We start from the raw sequence: 25,552 nt of genomic DNA, 5'->3' as shown, positions 1-25,552 counted from the left end.
TAGGTGGTTTTGATCCCTGATTTTGATCCTTTCCAAAATCCCAGAGAAGTCTTCGGATTCTCAAAGGGGGCAGCTTGGAAAAAAAATCCTGCCCCTCTTCTCTCCCCCACCGCTAGTCCTTGCCTCTTTAACTCTTTTTCTGCCTTTAACTCTTGCATTGCAGGAGGCTGGACTAGATGACCCTCGGGTACCCTTTCAGCTCTACGTTTCTTTGATTCTATTAAACTCCTTGCCCCCTCTGTCCCCTCGCCAAGAAAAGAGACAGGCAGCACTCTTGCTCAGGGGCGCATTGGCACGTGTGGGGCAGGAGAATCACCCTGCGCAGTGATGGGAAAAGGCTGCTCTAGCCACTAGACCTCCTTTCCCCCCTTTTCAAAGTTACTTTCAACTGATTTCCCCCCCCCCCGGCCACGTTCGCTTGGGAACCCGAAGTACCGGCGAGTCTCTCCCTCCTCCACCGAGCCAGGAGATGCCCAGATTCCCACCTGTGTGCACGCAGAGCGCACGTTTCCTCTTTGGCACAGAGCGGCAATGCTCGTGCTCAGGCCTTGCAAGGGTTAAAAAAAGAACCGGATTCCTAGAGAAGAAGGAAATTAGGGGTGGAATGAAGTGGGGGGGGGGCTTCCTCCAGAGCAGAAGCAGCTCCCCGCTTTGCAAATGAAGAAGCCTCAGCCTCTGCTTTTCCCCACCGCGCGCTGCTTCTGCGGCTCCTCCTGCAACCCGGTGAGATTCTGCAACCTCTTTTGGGTGCGTTTGGTGGAAAGGAGGGGGCGTCGCGTGGGAGATGCAGACCAGGAGAACCACCACAGGAAACCAATAGGGAGAGGGGTTGTTCGTTTCTCTCTTCCCCATCTGTATAGGCAAGAGGTCCCCGATCTAAGATACCACCACAAAATTGCAGAGTTGGAAGGGGCCCTGAAGATCATCTGTCCCAACCCCCCTGCAATGCAGGTATCTTTTTGTGCAAGGTGGGGGCTGGAACCCTGATATTTAGAGTCTCTTGCTCTACCGCAGGGGTTAGCAAACTTTTTCAGCAGGGGGCCAGTCCACTGTCCCTCAGACCTTGTGGGGGGCCGGACTATATTTTGGAAAAATAATAATGAACGAAATCCTATGCCCCACAAATAACCCAGAGATGCATTTTAAATAAAAGGACACATTCTACTCATGTAAAAACATGCTGATTCCCGGATCGTCCACGGGCCGGATTTAGAAGGTGATTGGGCCGCATCTGGCCCCCGGGCCTTAGTTTGGAGACCCTGCTCTACCGGGTCTGTGGGGCAGAGTTGCTCAATGAGAGCAGATTGTAATACAATCACAGAATTGTAGAGTCGGAAGGGAACTCTGAGGAGCATCTAGTCCAACCCTGTTTAATGCAGGGATATGCTGCTCTCTCATATGGGGATCGAACCCGCATCCTTGGCGTTATCAGCACCACACTCTCACCAACTTTGCTATCCAGGCTGATGGTTCTTAATTCCCTGTTTGCCAGATAGGCTTCCCGGCTTTGTAAGCACATGTGCGCATTTGGATGTGAGGGGATCTTCAAAACACTGCTAAAAACTGGCAGCCTTTTCGTCGGAGGAGTTGATTACGCAAGAACCCAAATACAAAAAATGGAGAGGTAAAAGATTTTGGATTATCACAAAAGATGCAGAAGGAAATGATTAGCAATAGGACCCACAAAGGGGAGGAGGGGAGGCCAAGAGATTCCTTGGAATCTTGTTTTTATGTTGGATTTGTGACTGTAAAATTTTAATCTGAAAAAGCAAATAATTAAAAAAAATAAAATAAACATGAATAAATTGAAGGTGAATAATGAACAAGAGCGAGGCAATTGGACCCGGCACGGGTGCAAAAGAGAAGCGTGGCTGCCACTGCCACATTTGTAGCCTTGTTCCTCACACTAGCAGGGATGGAAGGGGCAGAGAGGCAAAAGTGTGCTTTGGGCTATGCCAGCCTCAAGGTGGTAGAAAATGATTGGGCCGACATCCTGCCCACTGCCTCCGAGAGTCAGAAGTGGGGCACAATTGGAGATCCACTGCAGCCTCTGCAGACTGAGGTCTTACAGAGTTAAAGCCGAGCTTTAAAAAGCATACAGTAGCTGCCAAACTCATGAAAACCTTTTGTTAAAAGTGTATTTCACAGGTTTGATGGCTCATAACACCCGATTGGCTCTCTAAACACTCACTGGCTTCATTCAAATGAAGGAAAGCGACTGCATATCAACCTAAGCAAGTTGAGTTTCCTTTTTCTGGTCATTTGGCTATAACTTTTGATAGAATACAGATAATTGAACAAACTTCGTTGCATTACATTCTTCATTAAATGATATTTCCATTGATCTATAGGTTTATGGTATTACTCAAAAGAAAAGTGGTGTTATGAGCTGTCAAACCTCAGAAACACACTTTTTCCAAATGGTTTCCACAATCTTGGCCACTAGTGTAGATGAAAACTGTCCTTTTTAAGGGATGCCTGAATATAGCAATGGGAGAAAGCTGGGCAGCGATGTGGTATGTTGCTCTCTGGCTGATGAGTCTGTGTAAAAGACTATGGATACAGAAAGGAAGAGGAGGCATGAGATAGATCATAGAATCATAGAGCTGGAATGGACCCGAGGGTCATCTAGTCCAACCCCCTGCAATGCAGGCATCTCAGCTAAAGCATCCATGACAGATGGCTGTCCAACCTCTGCTTAAAAACCTCCAAGGAAGGAGAGCTCACAACCTAAGGGAGATTTTGGGGGATCCCTGCAAGTGGGTAGAGGAACATGAGCAATAGACCCTTCATATGAAGAAGCAGTAAACCAGATCCCAAATGGGGGGGGGGCGGTTTCATCAGAGAATGTTTTTCTGCAGATGAGAGGTGGAAGAACAAGACTCTGCCGCCCTCAAAGCAGGAAGACAGCCCAAGAGCATCATGACGGAGAGCTCTGGGGAAATTTGGGTCAGAAGCAGACACAAGACATTGAGGGAGAACGCCCATGGCCCAGATGTGCACTGCCAACAATTTAGGCACTTCCAGTACCAGGAGGCCAAGGGACCACGGGAAGTTTGCAGCCGACTCCACCGCCTTTGCCGTCAGTGGCTGAAGCCGGAGACACACACCAAGACCCAGATCTTGGACCTGGTGATCCTGGAGCAGTTCCTGGCTGTCCTCCCTCCGGAGATGGAGAACTGGGTGAGGGAATGTGGAGCAGAGACCAGTTCCCAGGCGGTGGCCCTGGCTGAAGGTTTCCTCCTGAGTTGGGCAGAGGATCAGAAGCAGGAAAAGCAGCAGGTGAGAATGTTTCATCTACATTAAACATAACAAACATGAGCTTCCAGAAGTTGTTGTTGGACTAAATCCATAATCTCTGAGCATTGGCTGATGGCAGCTGGGGTTCAACAACATCTGGAAGGCACAGCTTTGACTGTCCCTGATTTTGATTTGATTAATTGTATTTCTATGAATTTTAATTTGATTTGATATGTTGTTTGTCTCTGTCACTTTTCATTCAAATGAGTCTCAAAGCAGCTTACAAACAATAAATAACAGTAACATAATAAAAACGTAATGGAACATCACAAACACAGTGTACATCAGGGGTCCCCTAACTACGGCCCCCGGGCCGGATGCGGCCCAATCGGCCTTCCAATCCGGCCCGCGACGACCCCCGCCGCCCGCTGCCGCCGCCCGCTCTCACGGCGCGCGGCGCAGCGACGATCTAAAAAATCGGCAAAAAATCGCCGAAAATCCTTTGTGCGCATGCGTATGGGCCTCTCCCGACCTGGAAGAGGTCATTTCTGGTGCACTTCCGGGTCGGGGGAGGCCCATACGCATGCGCACAAGCGATTTTCGGCGATTTTTTCCCCGCCCGTGTGCGTGTGCGCATGCGCACGGGCGCGCACTCCCCCGCCCTCCGGCCCGCTGCGCGCGCACTCCCCTGCCCTCCGGCCCGCCGCGCAGTCGGCGCGGCGGGCACCGGCCTGCCGCGCGGTAACTCTGGGGACCCCTGGTGTACATCATGTAAAATAATTAGCAGATCATCAGTAAAACAATTGCAATCTACAGGTGAAACTCGGAAAATTAGAATATCGTCGAAAAGTGCATTTATTTCAGTAATGCAACTTATTATTTTTTATTTTTATTTTAATTTTTACAAATGCTTTCTTTTGCAAATTCCACAGTAATAAAACAAATAGTTACAATAATACAAAAATAGACATCGCTATTACATTTCATTAATTACATTCCATTTTTAATTGACCCGCCTAACGACAAATAATTACAATTAAAACAAATAAAGGCTTGACATATCTTGCTTTGCATGTCATGCATCTATCACCTTTTAAGTTGCATGACTGAAATAAATGCACTCTTCGACGATATTCTAATTTTCTGAGTTTCACCTGTACACAACAACTAGTAGCAAATCAACCACGAAAAATTAAGCTGATAGTTGAGCATCACAATTTTAGCAAATGTCATATTATATGATTAACAGATTAATACAGCATTTAGAATCAATAAAACAATATGAACAATGACAAAAATAGCTAAGCATTGTTAGATCGTCCCAAGTGGGTCAGAGTGGGGGTGCAAAATTCTGTACTCCCTGGCCAAATTTAGAAACCATCAAGGTTATCGGCTGTGTCATTTCTCCCCATTTAATGTCTTCTATCCTTATTGCTGTTATGGCTGTTTCAGGTAAAGGGTCTGTTTGCTGAAATGGGAGATGATTCCCCTGTGGCAGAGAGGACTCCGTCAGACCCCAGACAGAAGCCACTGGGTGAGGATCAGTGCGATGTATCTCAGTTTGGGCTCTCTCCATGTTGTGAATTGAACTTCCATGGAAATAGTTGCTTTTTGGAGGTAATGAACTGGAACCAACTTCTTCTCAATAAGAACTTTCCAAACACTGACCCCAACGGTATCTATTTTGGAGGGGACACAAATTTCATTTGTGAGATTTGCGCTCTAGTTCCCTTTGCTCTTACATTGGCCAAAAATGCTTTTGTAGAGTTAATGCTAGAGTTAAAGGTTTGATGTTTTACATAATTTCTGCATTCCATAATCTTATAAATTTCAATTATACACCAGTCAAAATAACAAACCCTTATACTGAAGTGGCAGTTTTAATGACTTCCATTCACATTAACGCATTTTATTATTTACAACCCTACAAGTGAAGCATTCAAACTGTGTTTATTCTTCTTGTGTGTGACATTTATTTTGTCCAGAGTGTTTTCTTCATGTCTTTGTACTAGAATCATAGAATCATAGAATCATAGAGTTGGAAGAGACCACAAGGGCCATCCAGTCCAACCCCCTGCCAAGCAGGAAACACCATCAAAGCATTCCTGACAGATGGCTGTCAAGCCTCTGCTTAAAAACCTCCAAAGAAGGAGACTCCACCACACTCCTTGGCAGCAAATTCCACTGCCGAACAGACACTAAATTGTGTCTATGTTGTTGCTGTTCGCCATCCTGCCTTGGGTGGAGCTAGTTTTCCATTGTTGTTTCGTAAGTTCTCCATTGCTCCTCCCCAAGCTTCATCATAATACAAAAATCATACTGTCTCGAACAGCGTTGTGTTTCTGCCATTTCCCCTTCAACCCTCTCCGTTCCAGGGCTTTTCCCAAGTAATCGGAGACTGCGCCTGCATGTCGTCAACCTCTCCTCCACCTTTTTCATGCCTCTTCTGGTCCTGAGAGACAAGGCAGAATGAGAGCTTGTCTCAGCAAGAGGGGGAGACACCTGTGCCTCTTCACCAGCCTCTCATCTTTGCCTCTTTGCCTCTCCTCCCACCCACCACCCACTTCAACTTCTGCCTCTGATTCTGAACTGCTCTCTGCCACAGACTCTCCCTGCTCACTAAGCCCTGATACCACTGCCCAGACTCTGAGCCTTCTTCCCTTGAGGATTCCCCACCCGGTTCCTCCAACCAGTCCATGACAGGCAATTCCACCTATTGAGGCCTGGGTGGGGGGGCACTCCTGGACCCCAAGCCTGAGGGCACCTACCCTTTAAGTAGGCAGACAGATCACTTGGGAGACAGGCTGGGAGCAATCTAGATGCCCCAATCCCCAGCTCACCTCCCTTGGCTGAAACAATTCTCTCTCCTCTAGAAGGCCACTAAATTCTGGGAATAATGAGCATGGTCACCTTAAACCAGGCATCCCCAAACTTTGGCCCTCCAGATGTTTTGGACTACAATTCCCATCTTCCCCGACCGCTGGTCCTGTTAGCTAGGGATCATGGTAGTTGTAGGCCAAAACATCTGGAGGGCCGCAGTTTGGGGATGCCTGCCTTAAACTATCCTAGTAGCTCATCTGTATATTATATGTAAGGATGCACTGTTTCATTTTTCCTTTTAGGGTCCAGTGTCCTTTGAGGATGTGGCCGTATGTTTCACAGCAGAAGAGTGGGCTGTGTTGGATCCTGACCAGAGAGCTCTGCACAAGGAAGTCATGGAGGAAAATGGAGGCATCGTGGCCTCTCTGGGTAAGGCTCCCTGTTGGATCATAAGGCCCGTTTTGAAATTCAGTACTTTTTTTGTATGCGTCGAACCCCAATATTCTGATGTAGCTCAATAGTGTTGGAGCATTGTTTGATGCTTGACTGGGTGGCAAAGACCTTCCCACACACGGGGCATGGGCTCATCTGCTTCCTTTTGTACAGCTTCGCCGGGTTTTTGATGAAGCAAAGGGGTCAGGCTTTGGGGAATCGGCTTTCTCCCCTGCGGTAGTAAATAAGAAGATCAAATGAAAGGAACGTCTTACCAGTTCGATTCTTTAATAACCACAGTGAGAGAAGAAAGAACACATATCCTAGAAATTGTGGTACGCCCAATTAAGGCTCACACACCCTCCATCCCTATTAATCTACGTTGCTCCTAGTCTTGTAATCTGAGCTTGTACCCTCTGTGCTTTCTGCTCTGATACTTTCTGAGCTCTTCTCACCTTGGGGAGGGCGAGCGACTGTGAATCTGTTAACCCTCTCTCTATTGGATAATAATATATATATGATAAGAATAATATTGGAGAAAACTGGGTATTGAAACTTGCTTAATCTAAATCATATATCCCAGTTTACAGTGGCCCTTTTGAGTACGCTTCACGCAGAGTATACGCAGTCAGAAGCTGACCTGGCTAAGAAAACACCACCAAGAGCGTAGGGTATTATCTCCCTTATATGAAACCCCTTACTAGCTGTACGCTTGTAGAAGCATACAGAAGAAAATACAAACTGTTGGGTTTCTTTAACTGAAAAACAAACTGGCTCTAAAGAGACTTTAAACTAAAGATAAATGCTTTCTCTCTTAGCAATGTTATCTACCCACATTCAAAACCTCCCACAAACCTCCCATTAAAACTACCCGAGAATTAACAGCATTCTAGCATTATAACTAAGCAATCATACTAAGATTCAACTAAGGAATCTCTTAAACTGAGAACAACTGAGAGAGTGATCTACTTAGAGATGAATCAAACTGAAAGATCTAAGTAAGAGATACAGAAGGCTTTCTGGCAGAGCCTTATATACAAGGAGCAGAGCCCACGCCTGTGAGCAATTAACAGAAACACCGGCACCTGTTTCTCTTAAACAGACAGTATTTACATTAGACCGACTCTAAAGTAACTTGACTATTCAAAAAATCCAACACTCTCTCCCAGTGTTTCTTCTCCTAGCTGTGCCCCATCCAGTATTTCCCAGCTTCAGCCTTCTGAACTATGCCCCTCTGCAAACCACTGTTCCAAATCTACACCGTCCTCCTGTTCCTGGGAAGATTCAGGGTCAGGGGGAGGGAGAGGCTCTCACCATTCCCTCTCAGTGCAGCCCTCCTCAGCACAGTCCCTGACAAAAGGTCACAGCCGGGAAAGATCACCGACTCAATGTCCCCACGGACACTTCCTTTCCCAGATTGATCTCTGGTTCATTCTGGTGGTCATAGACGTTCTCCTCCTTCTCGAGGCCCTGAAGTCCTCTGCCGTTTACTTTGAACTGACAGTTATCTAATGTATTCTCTCTGAATTTGCATCCTTCCATTCTGCCCTTCTAAACAATGACCTGACTGCTTTGAACTGAGCACACCTCTTGAAATGTAAGTTTCAGAGTTGTTCGGGAGGCAGAACAAGCATCCTAGTCATTTTCTGTTGGGGCAGGGGGCTGACTGGCATAAGAGACTGAGCAGATTTGGTTTGACTGAATTAATAATAATGCCCCTCTTATGGGGAAAAAGAGTTTGGCTAGTATCAAAAAAGCCCCCTCCCCCCCGATCTGTCTCAATATATCTAATATTTTCTGCACATTTCAGCACTTGAAGACTCCATCTTCTTCCAGTTTAGGAGTATTTATTTATTTTTCTTGATTAAAAACATTTATATCCTACGTAACTCTGCATTTAATAAAAATCTAAAGGGGGGAATTATTGCTTGTATAGGCTTTGTAAGACCCATAAGATAGGTTGACTAGACCGAGAGAGTGTGATCTCTCACTGGGAGCCAAACCCACATCTCTGTGATCCAAATCAATAGCACTCCAGCTGTCAGTTAACACCAGTCAACAGAGGAAGTTAAAATCTGCCTCTCATCCAAGTCCTTCCAGCTTTCCCATTATCACAAGCATTGAAGTTGTTCAGTGATTTGAGGCTTCTGTCCATGGTCAGAGCCAGTGTGGTGTAGTAGACTCGTAATCTGGGGAACCGGGTTGGGGTCTCCGCTCCTCCACATGCAGCTTGGGCTAGTCACACTTCTCTGGTCTCTCAGCCCCACTCACCTCACAGAGTGTTTGTTGTGGGGGAGGAAGGGAAAGGAGAATGTTAGCCACTTTGAGACTCCTTAGGGTAGTGATAAAGCAGGATATCAAATCCAAACTCCTCCTCCTCTTCTTCTTCTTTTAGCTATTTCCCTCTTCCCTCTTGCAGGTGACAAATTGAAAACCAATAATAAAAGAAAACAAGCTGGAAAAGAGTCACTGGAAAGATGCACAAAGAAGGAAAAGCAGAGAAGGAAAACTGAAGCAGAGAAGATGGGAAGGAATACATCCCCGGCCTCTCAGGGTAGCAACTACAATGAAATTGCAGTCAAAGAAAAAACAGATATAAGAAACAAAAAGAAGTGTTGGGATTATTGGAAAAGTTTCGGTTCTAAAAGGAAATGTAAAGCACATTGCCAAAACTGCAAAGGGGAGAAACCATATAAATGCTTCGAGTGTGGAAAGAGCTTCACGAGACACTCTGCACTCATTTTCCATCGAGGAATTCATAGTGGAGTGAAACCGTATAAATGCTTTGAATGTGGAAAGAGCATTAGTTGCAAGCAGGGGATCAGTGATCATCAAAGAATTCACACAGGGGAGAAACCATATCAATGTATGGAATGTGGAAAAAGCTTCACTCGGAAGATATATCTTACTAATCACCAAATGATTCACACAGGGGAGAAGTCTTATAAGTGCTTGGAATGTGGAAAAGGCTTCACTCAGAGCTCCAAGCTCACTTCCCATCAGAGAATTCACATTGGGGAGAAACCATATAAATGCTTAGAGTGTGGAAAGGGCTTCAGCCGCAAAAAGAGCGTCACTTATCATCAAAGAATTCACACAGGGGAGAAACCATATAAATGCTTAGAATGTGAAAAGAGCTTCATGCAGAAGGCAAGCCTCACTTTTCATCAGAGAACTCACACAGGGGAGAAACCATATAAATGCTTGAATTGTGGGGAAAGCTTCACCCATAAGACAAGTCTCACATTTCATCAGAGAACTCACACAGGGGAGAAACCATATACATGTTTGGAATGTGGAAAGAGCTTCCCTCGCAGTGGTGAGCTTTCTTCCCATCAGAGAATTCATACAGGGGAGAAACCGTTTGAATGCTTGGAATGTGGAAAGAGCTTCCGTCACATTTCTAGCCTTTCTTCCCATCAGAGAATTCATACAGGGGAGAAACCGTTTGAATGCTTGGAATGTGGAAAGAGCTTCCGTCACAGTTCTAGCCTTTCTTCCCATCAGAGAATTCATACAGGGGAAAAGCCACATAAATGTTTGGAGTGTGGAAAGAGCTTCACTCGGAAGATACATCTTACTAATCATCAGAGAATCCACACTGGGGAGAAACCATATAAATGCTTGGAATGTGGAAGCAGCTTTATTTCCAAACACAGACTCACTTCCCATGGAAGAATTCACACAGAGGACTTGCCATATAAGTGCATGGAATGTGGGAAAAGCTTCATCTTGAAGCAAAGTCTCACCTACCATCTAAGAATTCACACGGGGGAGAAGCCATACAAATGCTTTGAATGCGGAAAGAGCTTCAGTGGGAAGGCACACCTTAGTTCTCATGAAAGAATTCACACAGGAGAGAAACCATATAAATGTTCTGAGTGTGGAAGGGGCTTCAAAGATAGTTCTAGCCTTCTCTTCCATCAAACAATTCACACCGGGGAGAAACCGTACGAATGCTTGGTGTGTGGGAAGAGGTTCAGAGACAAATCTCACTTTACAAACCACAAAAGAATTCATACAGGGGAGAAGCCATATAAATGCTTAGAATGTGGAAGGAACTTCAGCTGCAAGAAAAGTATCCTTAATCATCAAAGAATTCACATAGCTGATACAAAATTTTAAAAAATTCCTTCCAGTAGCACCTTAGAGACCAACTAAGTTTGTCATTGGTATGAGCTTTTGTGTGCACGCACACTTCTTCAGATACCATAGGTGAGAAACTATTCTAAAAATGTGGAAAGAATCCACCAATGGATTCACAAAGGGCAAAACCATATAAATGTTTGACTATAGAATGGGGTTCAGGAAGAAGATACAACTCACTTCTCAAAAGGATTCACTCAAAGGATAATTTATGAAAATACTTAAGAAGGTGTGGCCTTAAGATTGCTACAGAAGAGACATCTCACTGATCATCAAAGAATTCACAATCGAGAGAGACTGTATAAATGCTTGGATTATGGAAAGGACTTCATCTGCAAAAAAGTTTCATTTCCCATCAGAGAATTCATAAAAAGGAGAAAAGTATAGAGAAGTTTGCTGTGTGAAGGCTTAGAGCCCAGGGATTGCTGGTGGGACAACAAGTGGTCAGAGGGAGAAGGGGGAGAAGTCTGGGAGAAGGAGATGTCGGAAGCTGAAGAGGTAACAGGTCTTAGTGAGCTGGGAGAGTCTGTGGCAGAAAGAAGACCAGAATCAGGGAAGAAAGCCAAAGCAGGTGAATAGGAGGGAGGTAAAGAGATAGAAATGTGAAGAGTCACAGATGTCTTCCCCTCCTGCTGCAACAAGCTCCTCTCACTCCCAGAACCAAAAGAGGCATGAAAAGGAAGGAGCAAAGACAGACATGCAGGCGCAGTCTCTGATTGCTTGGAAAAAGCTCTGGAGATGGCTCCCCACATAGATAGCTGTGAGGAGGCAGGGACCTTTAGTCTCGGCAACTGGTTTCAAGGTTGTTGTTTTTTAAAAAAGGTAAAGCACCCCTGGATGATTAGATCTAGTCAAAGGCAAGCACAGGGTTGTGCCGCTCATCTCGCTTTCAGGCCGAGGGAGCCAACGTTTGTCCACAGACAGCTTTCTGGGCCATGTGGCCAACAGGACTAAATCACTCCTGGTGCAACAGAACACCGTGACGGAAACCGGAGCGCACGGAAACGCCATTTACCTCCCCGTTGCAGCAGTACCTCTTTATCCACTTGTAGTGGCGTGCTTTAGAACTGCTGGGTTGGCAGGAGCTGGGAGAGAGCAACGGGAGCTCACCCTGTCATGGGGATTCAAACTGCCGACCTTCTGATCGGCAAGCCCAAGAGGCTCAGTGGTTTAGACCACAGCGCCACCCGCGTCATGGGGTAATGGGGTAACACTTACAGGGAATAAGATGCTGTGGTCATTAAGGCTGACACTCAGCCCAGTCTGTGAAGATCATGTTTTGCTAATACGTAAAGAGATTACTCCAGCTTTGAACTGTGTGTTTTCCTGGCCAGTGTTTGCTCAAAGACATGTGCAGGAAATGTTTTGGAAGAAGGCACAAACTCCAGTCTCCATCAAAGAATTCATAAAGTGAGAGAGAGTGTATTATATTTTGGCATTGTTATTATGAGGCTATTATTGGCTATTATTGTAATTGGAAAACTAATAAAATCATTATCACATATAAAAACATAATAAAACGCCAAATGTTAAAAACTTAAGGGCAGGATATGAGGAGAAAAGGAAGCGACTTTAAGGACCCAGAGCTGAGTTTAAAGACGCCTGGATGTCAGGTCCCAGAATAAAAAAATCCTTCCAGTAGCACCTTAGAGACCAACTAAGTTTGTCATAGGTATGAGCTTTCTGAAGAAGTGTGCATGCACACGAAAGCTCATACCTATGGCAAACTTAGTTGGTCTCTAAGGTGCTACTGGAAGGATTTTTTATTTTTATTTTGACTGCGTCAGACCAACACGGCTACCTACCTGTAACTAGGTCCCAGAATTCTAGTTACAGGTAGGTAGCCAGGTTGGTCTGAGTCGAAGCAAAATAAAAAAATTCCTTCAGTAGCACCTTAAAGACCAACTAAGTTTTTATTGTGGTATGAGCTTTCGTGTGCATGCACACTTTGTCAGATACTCTTGAAACAGAAGAGCCAGACCCTTATGTATATACAGAGGGTGGGTGGGAATGGGTGATGGGCTGGTAGGAGTGGTAAACCTGTTGATGGCTGTTAACGACTGCTGATGACTGCAATTGGTCCTGCGGGTGGAAAGCAAGGGCTGAGGCGCTAAAGAAAGCTTGATCATGCATAATGAGATAAGAATCCAATGTCTTTGTTCATCCCAGGTGGTTCCATGGTTTTAAGCTCCCCCCCCCCGCAGGACCAATTGCAGTCATCAGCAGTCGTTAACAGCCATCAACAGGTTTACCACTCCTACCAGCCCATCACCCATTCCCACCCACCCTCTGTATATACATAAGGGTCTGGCTCTTCTGTTTCAAGAGTATCTGACAAAGTGTGCATGCACACGAAAGCTCATACCAAAATAAAAACTTAGTTGGTCTTCAAGGTGCTACCAAAGGATTTTTTTTATTTTAGGTCCCAGAATGTAAGTTTCTCAGAAGTCAGGTACGCTGAGGGATCTCCCAGCTCACTTCGCCAGGTCTGCCCCCAACAGTAGACCTGTTGCTGGCTGGGAGTTATTTTTGTTCGCTACGGAGAGGGAGTGAAATGCAATTATTCCATCTGCTTGCTCCCTTTGGTTTCTCGACCACCCTAGGGAGATACGAGGCCACATATGGTCAAATCTCCTTGCGGTAACAACACAGCCTTTCGTGAGCAACTTTCTGGGGGCCGCATGCTGGTGGTGGGAGGGGCCAAAGGCAAACGTGATCCGAGTGATGGAGGTGACATTTGTACAATAGGCTGAATTTCAGTCAGACACACACAGACAAAGAGGCTTAATCCCATTTCCGGAGCGATACACGCCGTACGTCTGAAGCATGTGACTTCCCCCAAGGAATCCTGGGAACTGCAGTTTACCTTTCATGGAGCTACCATTCCCAGCGCCCTGAACAAACTACAGTTCCCAGGATTATTTGGGGGGGGGGGGAGTTATGTATTTTAAATGAATGGTGTATGCAGCCGAAGAACACCACAAAAGAGGTATGGAGCACGACTTGAAGGCGTTTGGCCTCCAGGACTGAGGTTCCCCCTCCATGACCAGCTGCAATTTCAAGCATGATGAATTCATTCAGGACTTTTATGGCTGGCTTCTTCCCATTCAAAATCGTTCTTGGTCCAGTGGAAGGAATCCTAGTTAATGATAAACTATCAGCAGATTTTCAGTCTCAGTTACCACAACAATCTGGAAATGTGCTGGAAATTTTTACTTAAATGGGGGGGGGAAACAGATTTTTATTTTTATTCACCCTGGGAGCAAACAGGCACTGCAGGCGAAGATGGAAGTTTGGGCTTCTCCTTGCCTGCCAGCAACGTATCACTTGTTATAATTGTTTATGCACACCATGTAATTAAATAGCAGTAAAAAGCTTTACAAAGAGAATAATTCAGGAAAGAGGCAAGCAGGCAGAACATAGCTATGGCGGCCAGTAGTCATTGATAGCCCTCTGTTCCATGAGTTTGTGCCGCCCTCTCTTAGAGACAGTTGGTGCAGTGGTGAGAGCGGGCCAGGACCACGAAGCTCCCGAGGGGAAAACAACTTTGGCCCACTTACTATCAGCATGGCCTACATCACAGGGTTGTCGTGAGGATTAAATGGCGAGAGGGAGAGCCATGTGTGCTGCCTTGAGCTCCTTGGAGGGAAATGTGGGATACAAAAGCAAAAGTATAGAATCACAGTTGGAAGGGAACTCTAGGATCATCTAGTCCAGCCCTGGGAATATGCAGCTGGATCGAACCCGCAACCTTGGCGTTATCAGCACTATGCTCTAACCAACCGAGCTATCCACCAAATTCATTTTAAAGCCATCCAATCTTGCATGGTCTCCGATTTACAGTAATTTTTAATAATAATAATAATAATAATAATAATAGTTGTTGTTGTTGTTGTTGTTATATAGGTAGTAATGTAAACCTGCTTGAAAACTAACATATATTAAGGGAGACGGGAAAACAGGGCACCCACAGTGAGCTTGATGGCCGAGTGAAGATTTGAACCCTGGCTTCCCAAAGACCCTCGCCTGACACACTAACCACTGCACACCACTGCTGGCTTTAAAAGAGGACTGGAGGAACTCACTGACGACCAGGCCAACCGTGGCTGCTATTAGTGATGCCTCTGGGGTGCCAGTCGCTGGGAATCACAGGAGGGTTGGAGTCCAGCGCTCTAACCACTGCACCACACCACACGGGCTCTGTGAAGACAGCTCCTTGCGTCAGCAGACAACGGGACCCACCTCAAGGCCGTTGGTTCAAGCCCCACGTCGGGCAAAAAAGACCCCTGCATCGCAATGGGGTTGGACTAGATGACCCCCGGGGGTCCCTTCCAACTCGACAGTTCTATGGCTCCATGGCATAAAGTGTGGCTCTCAGCCAGCCTTTCCCACGCCTCCCTGATTTGACCCAATTGATGGCGGAGTTATTGTTGTTTTTTAAACCTGATTATGCTTTGGACACCCCACCCCCACCCATGTCCTTGCTCCCTGGGTAGCTCAGTTGCTTAGTGTGGTGCCGATAACGGCAAGGTTGCAGGTTCGATCCCCGTCTGGGGCAGCTGCCTGTACCTGCATTGCAAGGGGGTTGGACTGGATGATCCTCAGGGTCCCTTCCGCCGCTACAATTCTACGACACTACGATTCTAAAAAAATTTCCTTCCAGTAGCTGTAGCACCTTAGAGACCAACTAAGTTTGCCATTGGTATGAGCTTTTGTGTGCATGCACACTTCTTCAGATAGATAGATTCTAAGGTGCTCCTGGAATGATTTTTAAAATTTTGTTTCGACTACGCCAGACCAACACGGCTACCTCCCTGTAACTACGATTCTATGCATGGCTTCGGCCTGGCCTACCTCGCAGGGTTGTTGTGAGGATAAAATGGGGAGGGCAGGAGAACCAAGGGCGTGGTTTTTCCTTGGAGGAAAAAGTCCTTGGATCTATAACAAACAAACAAGCAAACAAACGGCCTTGTGGCAGGGCTGCTTCCTTGGGCTATGTTCATCGGGGAACCTGAAGTGTGCCTTTCCTCTGTGGCTGCTGATGAGCAGTGCAGAGGCTGGGCTTCAAAGGGTTAAAACGAAGTGAGCTCGATTCCTAGAGAGGAAGTGAATTGGGGGAGGGGGAGGGGAGGGGGGAGGAATCCTCTGCAGCCAAAGCACCTCCTCTCTGAAGTCTCTTTTCCTGCCTGGCTTTTCCACTTGGGAGGGTGAAAGGAGCGCCTGTCATTTCCAAATGCTGCATCTGAAATCCGGTGAGAGAACCCCCACCCCACCCCGCACCCATTGCACAGGGTGCCCCAGAGAGAGGGTGCACACGAGGCCTGCTTATCCCATGCCCCCCCCCCCAAAAGCAGGGAGTGGAGCTCCCTCCAGCAAGGCCAGGAAACCGCTGGGGGTGCTCTGTGTACGTATTTGAATTAGGTCTGCATCTCTTGATATCGCCAATGCAATTCCGGGGGTTGATCTAGATCAGGGGTGGCCAACTTCCCAAGAGACTCTGTGCGATCTACTCACAGAGTTAAAAACTGGCAGTGATCTAGCCCCTTTCTTTGGGGTTCAGGTCAAAGTTGTTGAGTTTTTTTCAGGGAGGAGGTAAAATGTTGAGCTTTTTTTTAGGGGAGCCACAGTTGTTCAGCTTCATTGGGGGAGCCAGTGATCCACTGCAGACCTCCAGTGATCTACCTGTTGGACATGCGTGATCTAGATGACACCAAGGGGACCTTTCCAGCTCTATGGTTCTATGAATTGTGCACTGAACTGTGATTAGAATTAATGCATCACCCATCCACACACACACATGCGGGCAATTCAGACATCAGCTCCTGAGATGGGGGGGGGGGACTTTTTGTTGGCCACCTGTCATGGATGCTTTCGTTCAGATCCCTGCATTGCAGGGGGTTGGACTAGTTCAGGGGTAGGCAAACTAAGGCCCCGGGGGCTGGATGCGGCCCAATCGCCTTCTCAATCCGGCCCGCGGATGGTCTGGGAATCAGCATGTTTTTACATGAGTAGAATGTGTCCTTTTATTTAAAATGCATCTCTGGGTTATTTATGGGGCATAGGAATTTGTTCATCCCCCCCCAAAAAAAGAAAATATAGTTTGGCCCACCATATGGTCTGAGGGATGGTGGACTGGCCCACAGCTGAAAAAGGTTGCTGACCCCTGGGTCCCTTTCAACGCCACAGAATCATAGAATCATAGAGTTAGAAGAGACCACAAGGGCCATCCAGTCCAACCCCCTGCCAAGCAGGAAACACCATCAAAGCATTCTTGACATATGCCTGTCAAGCCTCTGCTTAAAGACCTCCAAAGAAGGAGACTCCACCACACTCCTTGGTAGCAAATTCCACTGCTGAACAGCTCTTACTGTCAGGAAGTTCTTCCTAATGTTTAGGTGGAATCTTCTTTCTTGTAGTTTGTGAATCCATTGTCCGTGTCCGCTTCTCTGGAGCAGCAGAAAACAACCTTTCTCCTTCCTCTATATAACATCCTTTTATTGATATGACATCTATATGACATCCTTTTATTGAACCCAGCCCTAGTTGAGACCATGCTCTCTTAACTACCACATAATTCTAACAGGAAAAATGTCATGGCTTCGCAGGACTTGGTTCTGAAGAGACCAATGAGAACAGCCTTTCTCCCTGAGAAATAGACCAAAAAGGCTGAGGCTTCCTTGGTGCCCAGATCAAAGATGGCTGCCCTTGAAGTGGGAGGAGACCACAATCCTATCAAGATTTGGAGCAATGGGAGATTCTGGGAAAGAGACGTGCAGGAGATCCAGGGTGAGGAGAATGCCCTTAGCTCAGATGTACAATGCCAACGTTTCAGGCGGTTCCGCTACCAGGAGGCCAAGGGACCCAGAGAGGTTTGCAGCCGACTCCACCATCTTTGCCATCAGTGGCTGAAGCCAGAGCGACACACCAAGGCTCAGATCCTGGACCTGGTGATCCTGGAGCAGTTCCTGGCTGTCCTCCCCCCAGAGATGGAGAACTGGGTCAGGGAATGTGGAGCGGAGACCAGTTCCCAGGCGGTGGCCCTGGCCGAAGGTTTTCTCCTGAGCCGGGCAGAGGACAAGAAGCAGGAAGAGCAGCAGGTGAGAGAGGGTTTCATTTTGATTATGGGTGTGTCTTCCAAAATGTGTTGAATTAAAACTGCCATCATCCCTGATAATAATATTTTATTTATACCCCGTCCATCTGGCCAGGTCTCCCCAGCCACTCTGGGCAGCTCCCAATAGAATATTAAAAACACAATAAAGCATCAAACTTTAAAAAACTTCGCTAAAAAGGGCTGCCTTCAGATGTCTTCTAAAAGTCAGATAGTGAGGGAACCACCAGAAGGCCCTCAGCACTGGCCCTCAGTGTCCGAGCTGAACGATGGGGGTGGAGATGCTCCTTCAGGTATACAGGACCGAGGCCATTTAGGGCTTTAAAGGTCAGCACCAACACTTTGAACTGCGTTTGGAAACGTACTGGGAGCCAATGCAGATCTCTCAGGACCCTGAGCACTGGGGCTGGTGGTGTTTGGAATCTGCAGGGAACCCTTGAGTTTGAAACTCCCAAGGGCAGGGTTGGCAACCTAAGGCCCATGGGCCAGAAGCGGCCTGCGGAGGTTGTTTGACCAGCCCCCGAGCTGCCCCCGAACCGAGCTGCCTGCTCACGCACTGCACTAAACCGGCACAGTGCAGCGTGGGGACTCACTTCCGCGGTGCCAGAAATCGCATCTGCGAATGTGCAGACGCCAGAAATCATTTCCACGCAGATGCTGAAAATCGCAGGTGCACACGATCTGGCCCACAGAGGGATCTCCGTGGGACCAATCCGCCCCAGGCAAGATAAACTTTGCTGACCCCTGCCCAAAGGTCTCTGAATGGAAGGGGTGATATTAAAGAAACCTCTGTTCATTTTCCTACTTTCATTGGAAATCAGCCAAACAGGAATATCCTTCAGGTTTCCGCCTTTGTCATCCCTTTTTAAAATACTTCTCCCCATGTGATGTTTTCTATCCCTATTGCAGTTTTGGGTCAAGGATCCAGCAACAGAAACGAGGACTGATTTCCCTAAAGCAGAGAGGGCTCCGTCCGTCAGCAGTCAGAGGTTACTGGGTACGGATTCAAGGCTTCTATTTCAGTTTGTTTTTCTCTCTGCGTATTTTGAAGGAAACCTTTTTATCTTTTGAGGGAAGGCACTTGCTTTATTTGCAACACTTCACAACCCTGATTTCTGGTTAGGAACCAGAGACGGGTTTTCACATGATCGAAATATAAAGAGTATAAACTGCTGGAATGCACCCTTCATGTAGGACCTTTCCTAAATGAGACATGCAGTCACTCAATCATTTTAATGGGTTCGTGGCACATTTCTCTCTCGCAGGTGACAGAATGAAGCTGGACATACATGCTCAGACATCTCTTCTTTGTGGTGTTGAAGAAGCAGCAACTGTGAAACCAGATCAGGTAGGAGGAAAAATCACTGGGGGGGGGGGAAGAGGCTGGGATCTTTGCCGCCTGCTCCCCTCTCCGATCCTAAACAGATCTCTCTCCTCTAATTAGCATCTGTCAAAACTGCCCCCAATGAAGGCTGTGTCTGCCCCCCCCCAAAACACATTTAAATACAGTGGTACCTCAGTTTACAAACACAGTTGGTTCCGGAAGTCTGTACTTAACCTGAAGTGTACTTAACCTGAAGCGAATTTTCCCATTGAAAGTAATGGAAAGTGGATTGATCCGTTCCAGATAGTCCGTGGAGTACTTAAACTGAAGCGTACTTAACCTGAAGCGAACTTTCCCATTAAAATAGAAAAAAATTCCTTCAGTAGCACCTTAAAGACCAACTAAGTTTTTATTTTGGTATGAGCTTTCGTGTGCATGCACACTTCTTCAGATACCAGATGTATCTGAAGAAGTGTGCATGTACACGAAAGCTCATACCAAAATAAAAACTTAGTTGGTCTTTAAGGTGCTACTGAAGGATTTTTTTTCTATTTTGCTTCGACTCAGACCAACACGGCTACCTACCTGTAACTTTCCCATTAAAGGTAATGGAAAGTGGATTAATCCGTTCCAGACGGTCCATGGAGTACTTAAACTGAAAATACTCAAACCGAGGCGTACTTAAACTGAGGTATGACTGTATTGAGAATAATGACCGGTCACTTCACCACCACTAATATTTGGGTTGTGGCTAGTCGATAATCTTTGTGCAACGTGCAAGGAGAAAAAAACGTTTTCTGTTTCTTTCAGTGTCCGGTATCCTTTGAGGATGTGGCGATGTGGTTCACAGAAGAGGAGTGGTCTCTGCTGGATCCTGACCAGAGAGCTCTGCATGACCAAGTCATGGAGGAGAGCCTTTGGATTCTGTCCTCTCTCGGTGAGGCTCTCTCTTGGATCATAATCTCTGTTTCATAATTCAGAATTTCTTTATACAGTGAAACTCGGTATTCTGGCGTAGCTCAGCATCCCTGCCTGCTTAGCTCTGTGCGGTTAATGTTGAAAGGACATTAACTGTCTACTGCACACTCTCTGAATACACACCCGCCTCTTTTGCCCTTCTTAGCAATGGCCTGACTGGTTTGAACTGGCCAGCCTTTTTCAGAATGGAAGTTTCAGAGCTGATACGGAAGTGGAACTGGCATCTCAGCTCTTTCCTGGTTGGCTGGAAAGACGGCGGATGTCAGAAGATGGAGGTGGTTTCTTGATTGGGCCAAACAGCCATCCATGGCAGAAAAAAAGGCTGGGGTTTCCTGGTTTCAAGTGCCCACAAATAAGAAATTATTTTGCCTCTCAATAAACATCTGATCAGGAGTTAAGTCTGCTCTCTTTCAGAACCTACATCCATTTCCCCCACTTCTCCCCAATAAAAAAGTCATATATTTGGCTTTAAAGACCCTTGTTTGGATTTCTCACTAAACCTTTTCCTCACATGCCCAGATGCTGTATCTAAGCTCCATTTTGGCTCCATTGTACATTGAAAAGTTTCTGTGTAGCTTTTTTATTTTGGGCCTTGGGATGGCTTTGTTTATATTTTTCCTATAGGTGGTATGGAGGGAGAGTACCCAAAATGGGACTCAGAGACTCCCTCCTACAGGTGGGCAGACCAAGATGTGGAACGAGGATCTTCCTCGCTATTGGATGCCTATTGTGATTTTATTTTTTTGGGGGGGGGGGTGATGTTTGAGGACCCTTACAGGACTGGGACACCCAAAATAGTGCCCTCTTAAGGTTTTTAGATTCCAGTTCCCATCATTCCTGAGCATTGAGCATTGTGGCTAGGGTTGATAGGAATGTGTGTGGTTACCCCTATTTTATGAAAAAGGGTTCGGCCTAAAGAAGTCAGGGATGCTCTGCCATTTCCCCCCATATCTATCCTCCAGTTGCTTCTTTCGCAACTAACAGTTCAGAAGAGATTAATAACAAAACAACAACAACAACAACAATTTATTATTAATACCCCGCCCATCTGCCTGGGTCTCCCCAGCCGCTCTGGGTGGCTCTCAACAGAATACGGTATTAAAAACACGATAAACGATCAAACATTAAAAACTTCCCTAAACAGGGCTGCCTTCACATGTTTTCTAACATCTGGTGCGAGGGTGTTCCATAGGGCGGGTGCCACTACCGAGAAGGACCTCTGCCTGGTTCCCTGTAACTTCACTTCTCACAGGGAGGGAACCGCCAGATGGCCCTCAGAAATGGACCTCAGTGTCTGGGCTGAACGATGGGGGTGGAGGCCCTCCTTCAGGTACACTGGGCCAAGGCCGTTTAGGGCTTTCAAAGTCAGCACCAACACTTTAAATAGTGCTCGGAAACGTACTAGGAGCCAATTTAGATGACGCATGGTTCTTCCATTTACCTGTACAACAACTTTCTGAAGTAGGCCGGGCTGAGTGTGATTAGCCCAAGATCACCCAATGAATTTCCAATCTGAGCTAGAAGCTGAACTCAACAGCAACTGGAATTAGTCAACTGAGGCAGTTAAATCTGTGGTCAGGCCTGCCTCTCGATCTAAATCTTTCCAGCTCTTCCTTGATCACAAGCATTGAAGTTGCCCCATGATTTGAGACTATCTTTTCCCCTCAGGCTCTTATCCGCTTCTCTCTCTTCGTTGCAGGTGACGAATGGGAAACCCAGAATAAGGAAGATCTACTTGGGAAAGAGACATCGGAAAGGGGGGAACATGAAGGGAAGAGGAGAAATAAATTGTCTACTTCTCAGGGATGTGACTACCGTGAAATTGCAGGCCGAGAAGAAACGGATGAGAGAAAGGAAACAGGGATGCCCCGTGCGAACAGGGGAAGTCCCCGTTCTAAAAGGGGACGTAAACCCAGCGTCAAAACCCACCCAAGGGAGAATTCTTATGAACACTCAGAGTGCAGAACGAGCATCATTCAGAGCTCCCGTGTCACTTCCCATCAAGGAATTCACGGCACGGAGAAACCCTATATTTGCACCGAGTGTGGGAAAAGCTTCCCTTACACCTCTGGCCTTATTTCTCACCAAAGGACTCACACGGGGGAGAAGCCATACCGGTGCCTGGAGTGCGGAAAGACCTTCAGCCAGAAGAAGCACCTCACCAACCACCAGGCGATTCACGCGGAGGAAAAACCGTACCGGTGCTTGGAGTGCGGACGCAGCTTCAACTGCCGCTATAATCTGATTCGGCACCAGAGGATCCACACCGGGGAGAAGCCGTATCAATGCCCGGAGTGCGGGAAGGGCTTCCGGCACAGCTCCACCCTCTCTTCCCACCAGAGACTTCACACCGGGGAGAAGCCCTATCAATGCCCGGAGTGCGGGAAGAGCTTCAGGGATCGGTCTCACCTGTATGCCCACCAAAATGTTCATACGGGAGAGAAACCGTATGCCTGTCTGGAATGCGGGAAGAGCTTCTACCAGAAGAAGCACCTCCGTAAGCATCAGATAATCCACACGGAGGAGAAGCCGTACAGGTGCTTGGAGTGCGGAAAGAGCTTCCGCTGCCGTTTCAAGCTAACCCGCCACCAAAGGATCCACACAGGAGAGAAGCCGTATCGGTGCTTGGAGTGCGGAGTGAGCTTCAAATGCAGCTCTGCCCTCTGTTCCCACGAAAGGATCCACACAGGGGAGAAGCCGTATCAGTGCCCCGAGTGCGGGAAGGCCTTCAGAGCGAAGTCTCACCTGTATTCCCACAAAAAGATTCACACGGGAGAGAAACCCTACCCGTGCCTGGAATGCGGCAAGGCCTTCCGGCGGCAAGAGCACCTCACCAACCACCAAGCGTTGATTCACACGGCGAATAAGCCCTATAAATGCCTGGAGTGCGGGAAGAGCTTCAGTCAGAGTATTTACCTTACGTACCATCAGAGTATTCACACCGGGGATAAATCGTATCCGTGCTTGGAGTGCGAGAAGAGCTTCCACAGCCAGAAAAGTCTCAGTTCTCATCAGAGAGCTCACAAAGGGGACTGCAAGAAGATCAAACCTATCCATTCTCGAGGAAATCAGCCCTGAGTGCTCACCGGAAGGACAGATCCTGAAGCTGAGGCTCCAAGACTTTGGCCACCTCATGAGAAGAGATGGTTGGACAGTGTTCTTGAAGCTATGACAAACCTAGACAGCATCTTCAAAAGCAGAGACATCACCTTGCCGATAAAGCTCCGTATAGTTAAAGCTATGGTTTTCCCAGTAGTGATGTATGGAAGTGAGAGCTGGACCATAAAGAAGGCTGATCACCAAAGAATGGATGCTTTTGAATTATGGTGCTGGAGGAGACTCTTGAGAGTCCCATGGACTGCAAGAAGATCAAACCGATCCATTATGAAGGAAATCAGCCCTGAGTGTCGGGAAAGATTGAGGGCACAAGGAGAAGGGGACGACAGAGGACGAGATGGTTGGACAGTGTTCTCAAAGCTACCAACATGAGACTGACCAAACTGCGGGAGGCAGTGGAAGACAGGAGTGCTTGGCATGCTCTGGTCCATGGGGTCACAAAGAGGCGGACACGACTAAACGACTGAACAACAACAAATTTTTAAAAGGGCGTGGGGAGAGAATTTGAGTAGAAACACAAACTTCCGTTGTCGTAAAGCAGGGAGCAGTATTTATTCTTGGTGTATTTTTTAAAAGGTTCAGTGATGATGCACACAGGGGAGAAGCTGTGCTTCCGAAAAGGAACAAATTCTCGTGAAAGTGAATTCTTTAATTTGCCCTAAATAAAGCAAGAGGGTAGGGAACAAACAGGGTTAAAATCCCATTTGCAAATATTTATTTCCAATTTATCAGCGGAAGAGGTGAAGGCATTTTAGTTTCTGAAACTTGTAAGCCCTGCAGAGAGAAATCAGCAGCATCTTCTACGTGATAAAGAGCAAAAATATGCATGAAAAATAAAGCACAGTCTTCACAAGGGATGATAAAGTGTGAAATGAACTGTATTAAAATGTCAGCATCTGTCGCATTCAAAGATCGTGCAAGATCGAAATTAACAATTAAGGATTACTGAATCCAGCTTGGCCACACCTAAGCTCCACAAGCTCCCTTCTTAAAACTGTAGCAAATCCACAGCTGTCCTGTTGGCATGGCCTTTTTCATTTAAAAGAGCGCCATTGCTCCTAATCCAGAAGGGACTTTGAGAGTCCTAAATGCATGCTAGCAGAGAACAGCTCTCTGTCCCTGTGGGAGGTGGGGAATTGGGATACTTCCCACCATCACAATCCAGGATCCCATCTCTGCTGTAGTGAAAGAGGGGAAATGGGCAAAAATCAGATTAAAAAAATAAGTGTTTTATGTCGCTGATTCAGGAGCTAAGCTCACTGAATTCAAAGTTGTCAATTTTGGAGGACGAGATGCATTCCCCTCCTTTCGACTGTCTGAAAAGGGGTATATCGCCCTCATTTCACTAAAGGTCTGCTCTCGTAGGCTTTTCTGGTGTTCCTCTCCGGGTTGGGTTGGTTTTTTTTACGTCAAACTTTTTATTGGACAAGTGTGCCTATGATAGCTCTGCAAAGGCCCAGACCAGCTTCTAGTCACAGTCTCTCTAAATGAAACCAGAGTCTGTTTTTCTTTGCCTGCCGTTTCCCAGATTTCCCTCGGCAATTTCTTTCTTTATAAAAAAACCAGATATAATCAAATTGAAAAGAACACCAAGCAACGGCAGGATAGTTTTTATACGGGCAGTCCTTAAGTCCCGCCCAATTCTGCTTTCACAGCACGCTTACTCTGAGGTAAAATCCCACTGTTCAATATGGCTCAGCAAATATGTCTATGGTTTCATCCTATTTCACTTTCTTCTCTTATTCATATCTCGCCCTTCCCTCAAAATGCTCGGGTGGATGGGGTATTTATTCTTCTCCCTGACCCAATTCTTAGCTACAACTCTGTAAAGGAGGGTATAGGCCAGGCATCCCCAAACTGCGGCCCTCCAGATGTTTTGGCCTACAACTCCCATGATCCCTAGCTAAGAGGACCAGTGGTCAGGGATGATGGGAATTGTAGTCCAAAACAGCTGGAGGGCCAAAGTTTGGGGATGCCTGATATACCTCTCCGATAATAAGCCATACCCAGAAAATAAGCCACAGTGATAGGCAGTTTAACCTTGTAGGTTAAACTGGAGCATACTTAATAAAATAAATAAGACATCCCCTGAAAATAAGCCACCGTGTTTTTTTTTGAGGAAACATAAATAGAAGACAGCACTTGTCTTATTTTTGGAGAAACACAGTAGGCTAAGAGAGAATGGCTGGCTCAAGATTCACTTTATTTATGTTTCCATTTGGGAGTGGACCACACACACACAAACTGGATTTTTTCAGGAGCCCCCCCCCCCCGCCCACATTCTCTTCTTCAAATGTGTTCTGGAGACTAATGTGATGGAGTACGTAATTCTTTTTGTAACGACAATGTTTTCCCTCCCTTCTTGATATGTACGTCCACATTGT

The 25,552-nt window shown here is 46.6% G+C and overlaps 1 protein-coding gene across 3 annotated transcripts; it reads left to right on the top strand.

Annotated features, from left to right (window-relative positions):
* The first annotated feature begins 1,497 nt into the window (after positions 1 to 1,497).
* On the top strand, positions 1,498 to 25,385 carry LOC118080199 (zinc finger protein 420-like). 3 transcript variants are annotated; one of them, XM_060269513.1, is made up of 6 exons: positions 15,780 to 15,890; positions 17,244 to 17,735; positions 18,659 to 18,746; positions 19,015 to 19,097; positions 19,884 to 20,010; positions 21,751 to 25,385. In XM_060269513.1, the coding sequence occupies exons 2-6, from the start codon at positions 17,334 to 17,336 to the stop codon at positions 23,127 to 23,129; spliced, it is 2,079 nt and encodes a 692-aa protein (XP_060125496.1). In that variant the 5' UTR covers positions 15,780 to 15,890; positions 17,244 to 17,333; the 3' UTR covers positions 23,130 to 25,385. The 3 variants fall into 3 exon arrangements, with proteins under 3 accessions (XP_060125503.1, XP_060125496.1, XP_060125499.1); XM_060269516.1 differs by having other exon boundaries at positions 17,222 to 17,735; XM_060269520.1 differs by lacking the exons at positions 15,780 to 15,890; positions 17,244 to 17,735; positions 18,659 to 18,746; positions 19,015 to 19,097; positions 19,884 to 20,010 and adding exons at positions 1,498 to 3,282; positions 4,693 to 4,857; positions 6,363 to 6,489; positions 8,912 to 10,596 and having other exon boundaries at positions 22,149 to 25,385.
* The last annotated feature ends 167 nt before the right edge of the window (positions 25,386 to 25,552 follow it).

The sequence above is a fragment of the Zootoca vivipara genome, chromosome 2 (assembly GCF_963506605.1).
Source record: "Zootoca vivipara chromosome 2, rZooViv1.1, whole genome shotgun sequence".
Classification (NCBI taxonomy): Eukaryota; Metazoa; Chordata; class Lepidosauria; order Squamata; family Lacertidae; genus Zootoca; species Zootoca vivipara.
Note: the sequence above shows the minus strand (reverse complement) of the source record. Positions and strands in the feature narration are given on the sequence as shown.

Coding starts and splice junctions, on each gene's coding strand:
- LOC118080199 (XM_060269520.1), top strand. CDS start 2,923: ATGACGGAGAGCTCTGGGGAAATTTGGGTCAGAAGCAGACACAAGACA. Junction 3,283..4,692: donor AGAAGCAGGAAAAGCAGCAG/GTGAGAATGTTT, acceptor TGGCTGTTTCAG/GTAAAGGGTCTGTTTGCTGA. Junction 6,490..8,911: donor AGGCATCGTGGCCTCTCTGG/GTAAGGCTCCCT, acceptor TCCCTCTTGCAG/GTGACAAATTGAAAACCAAT.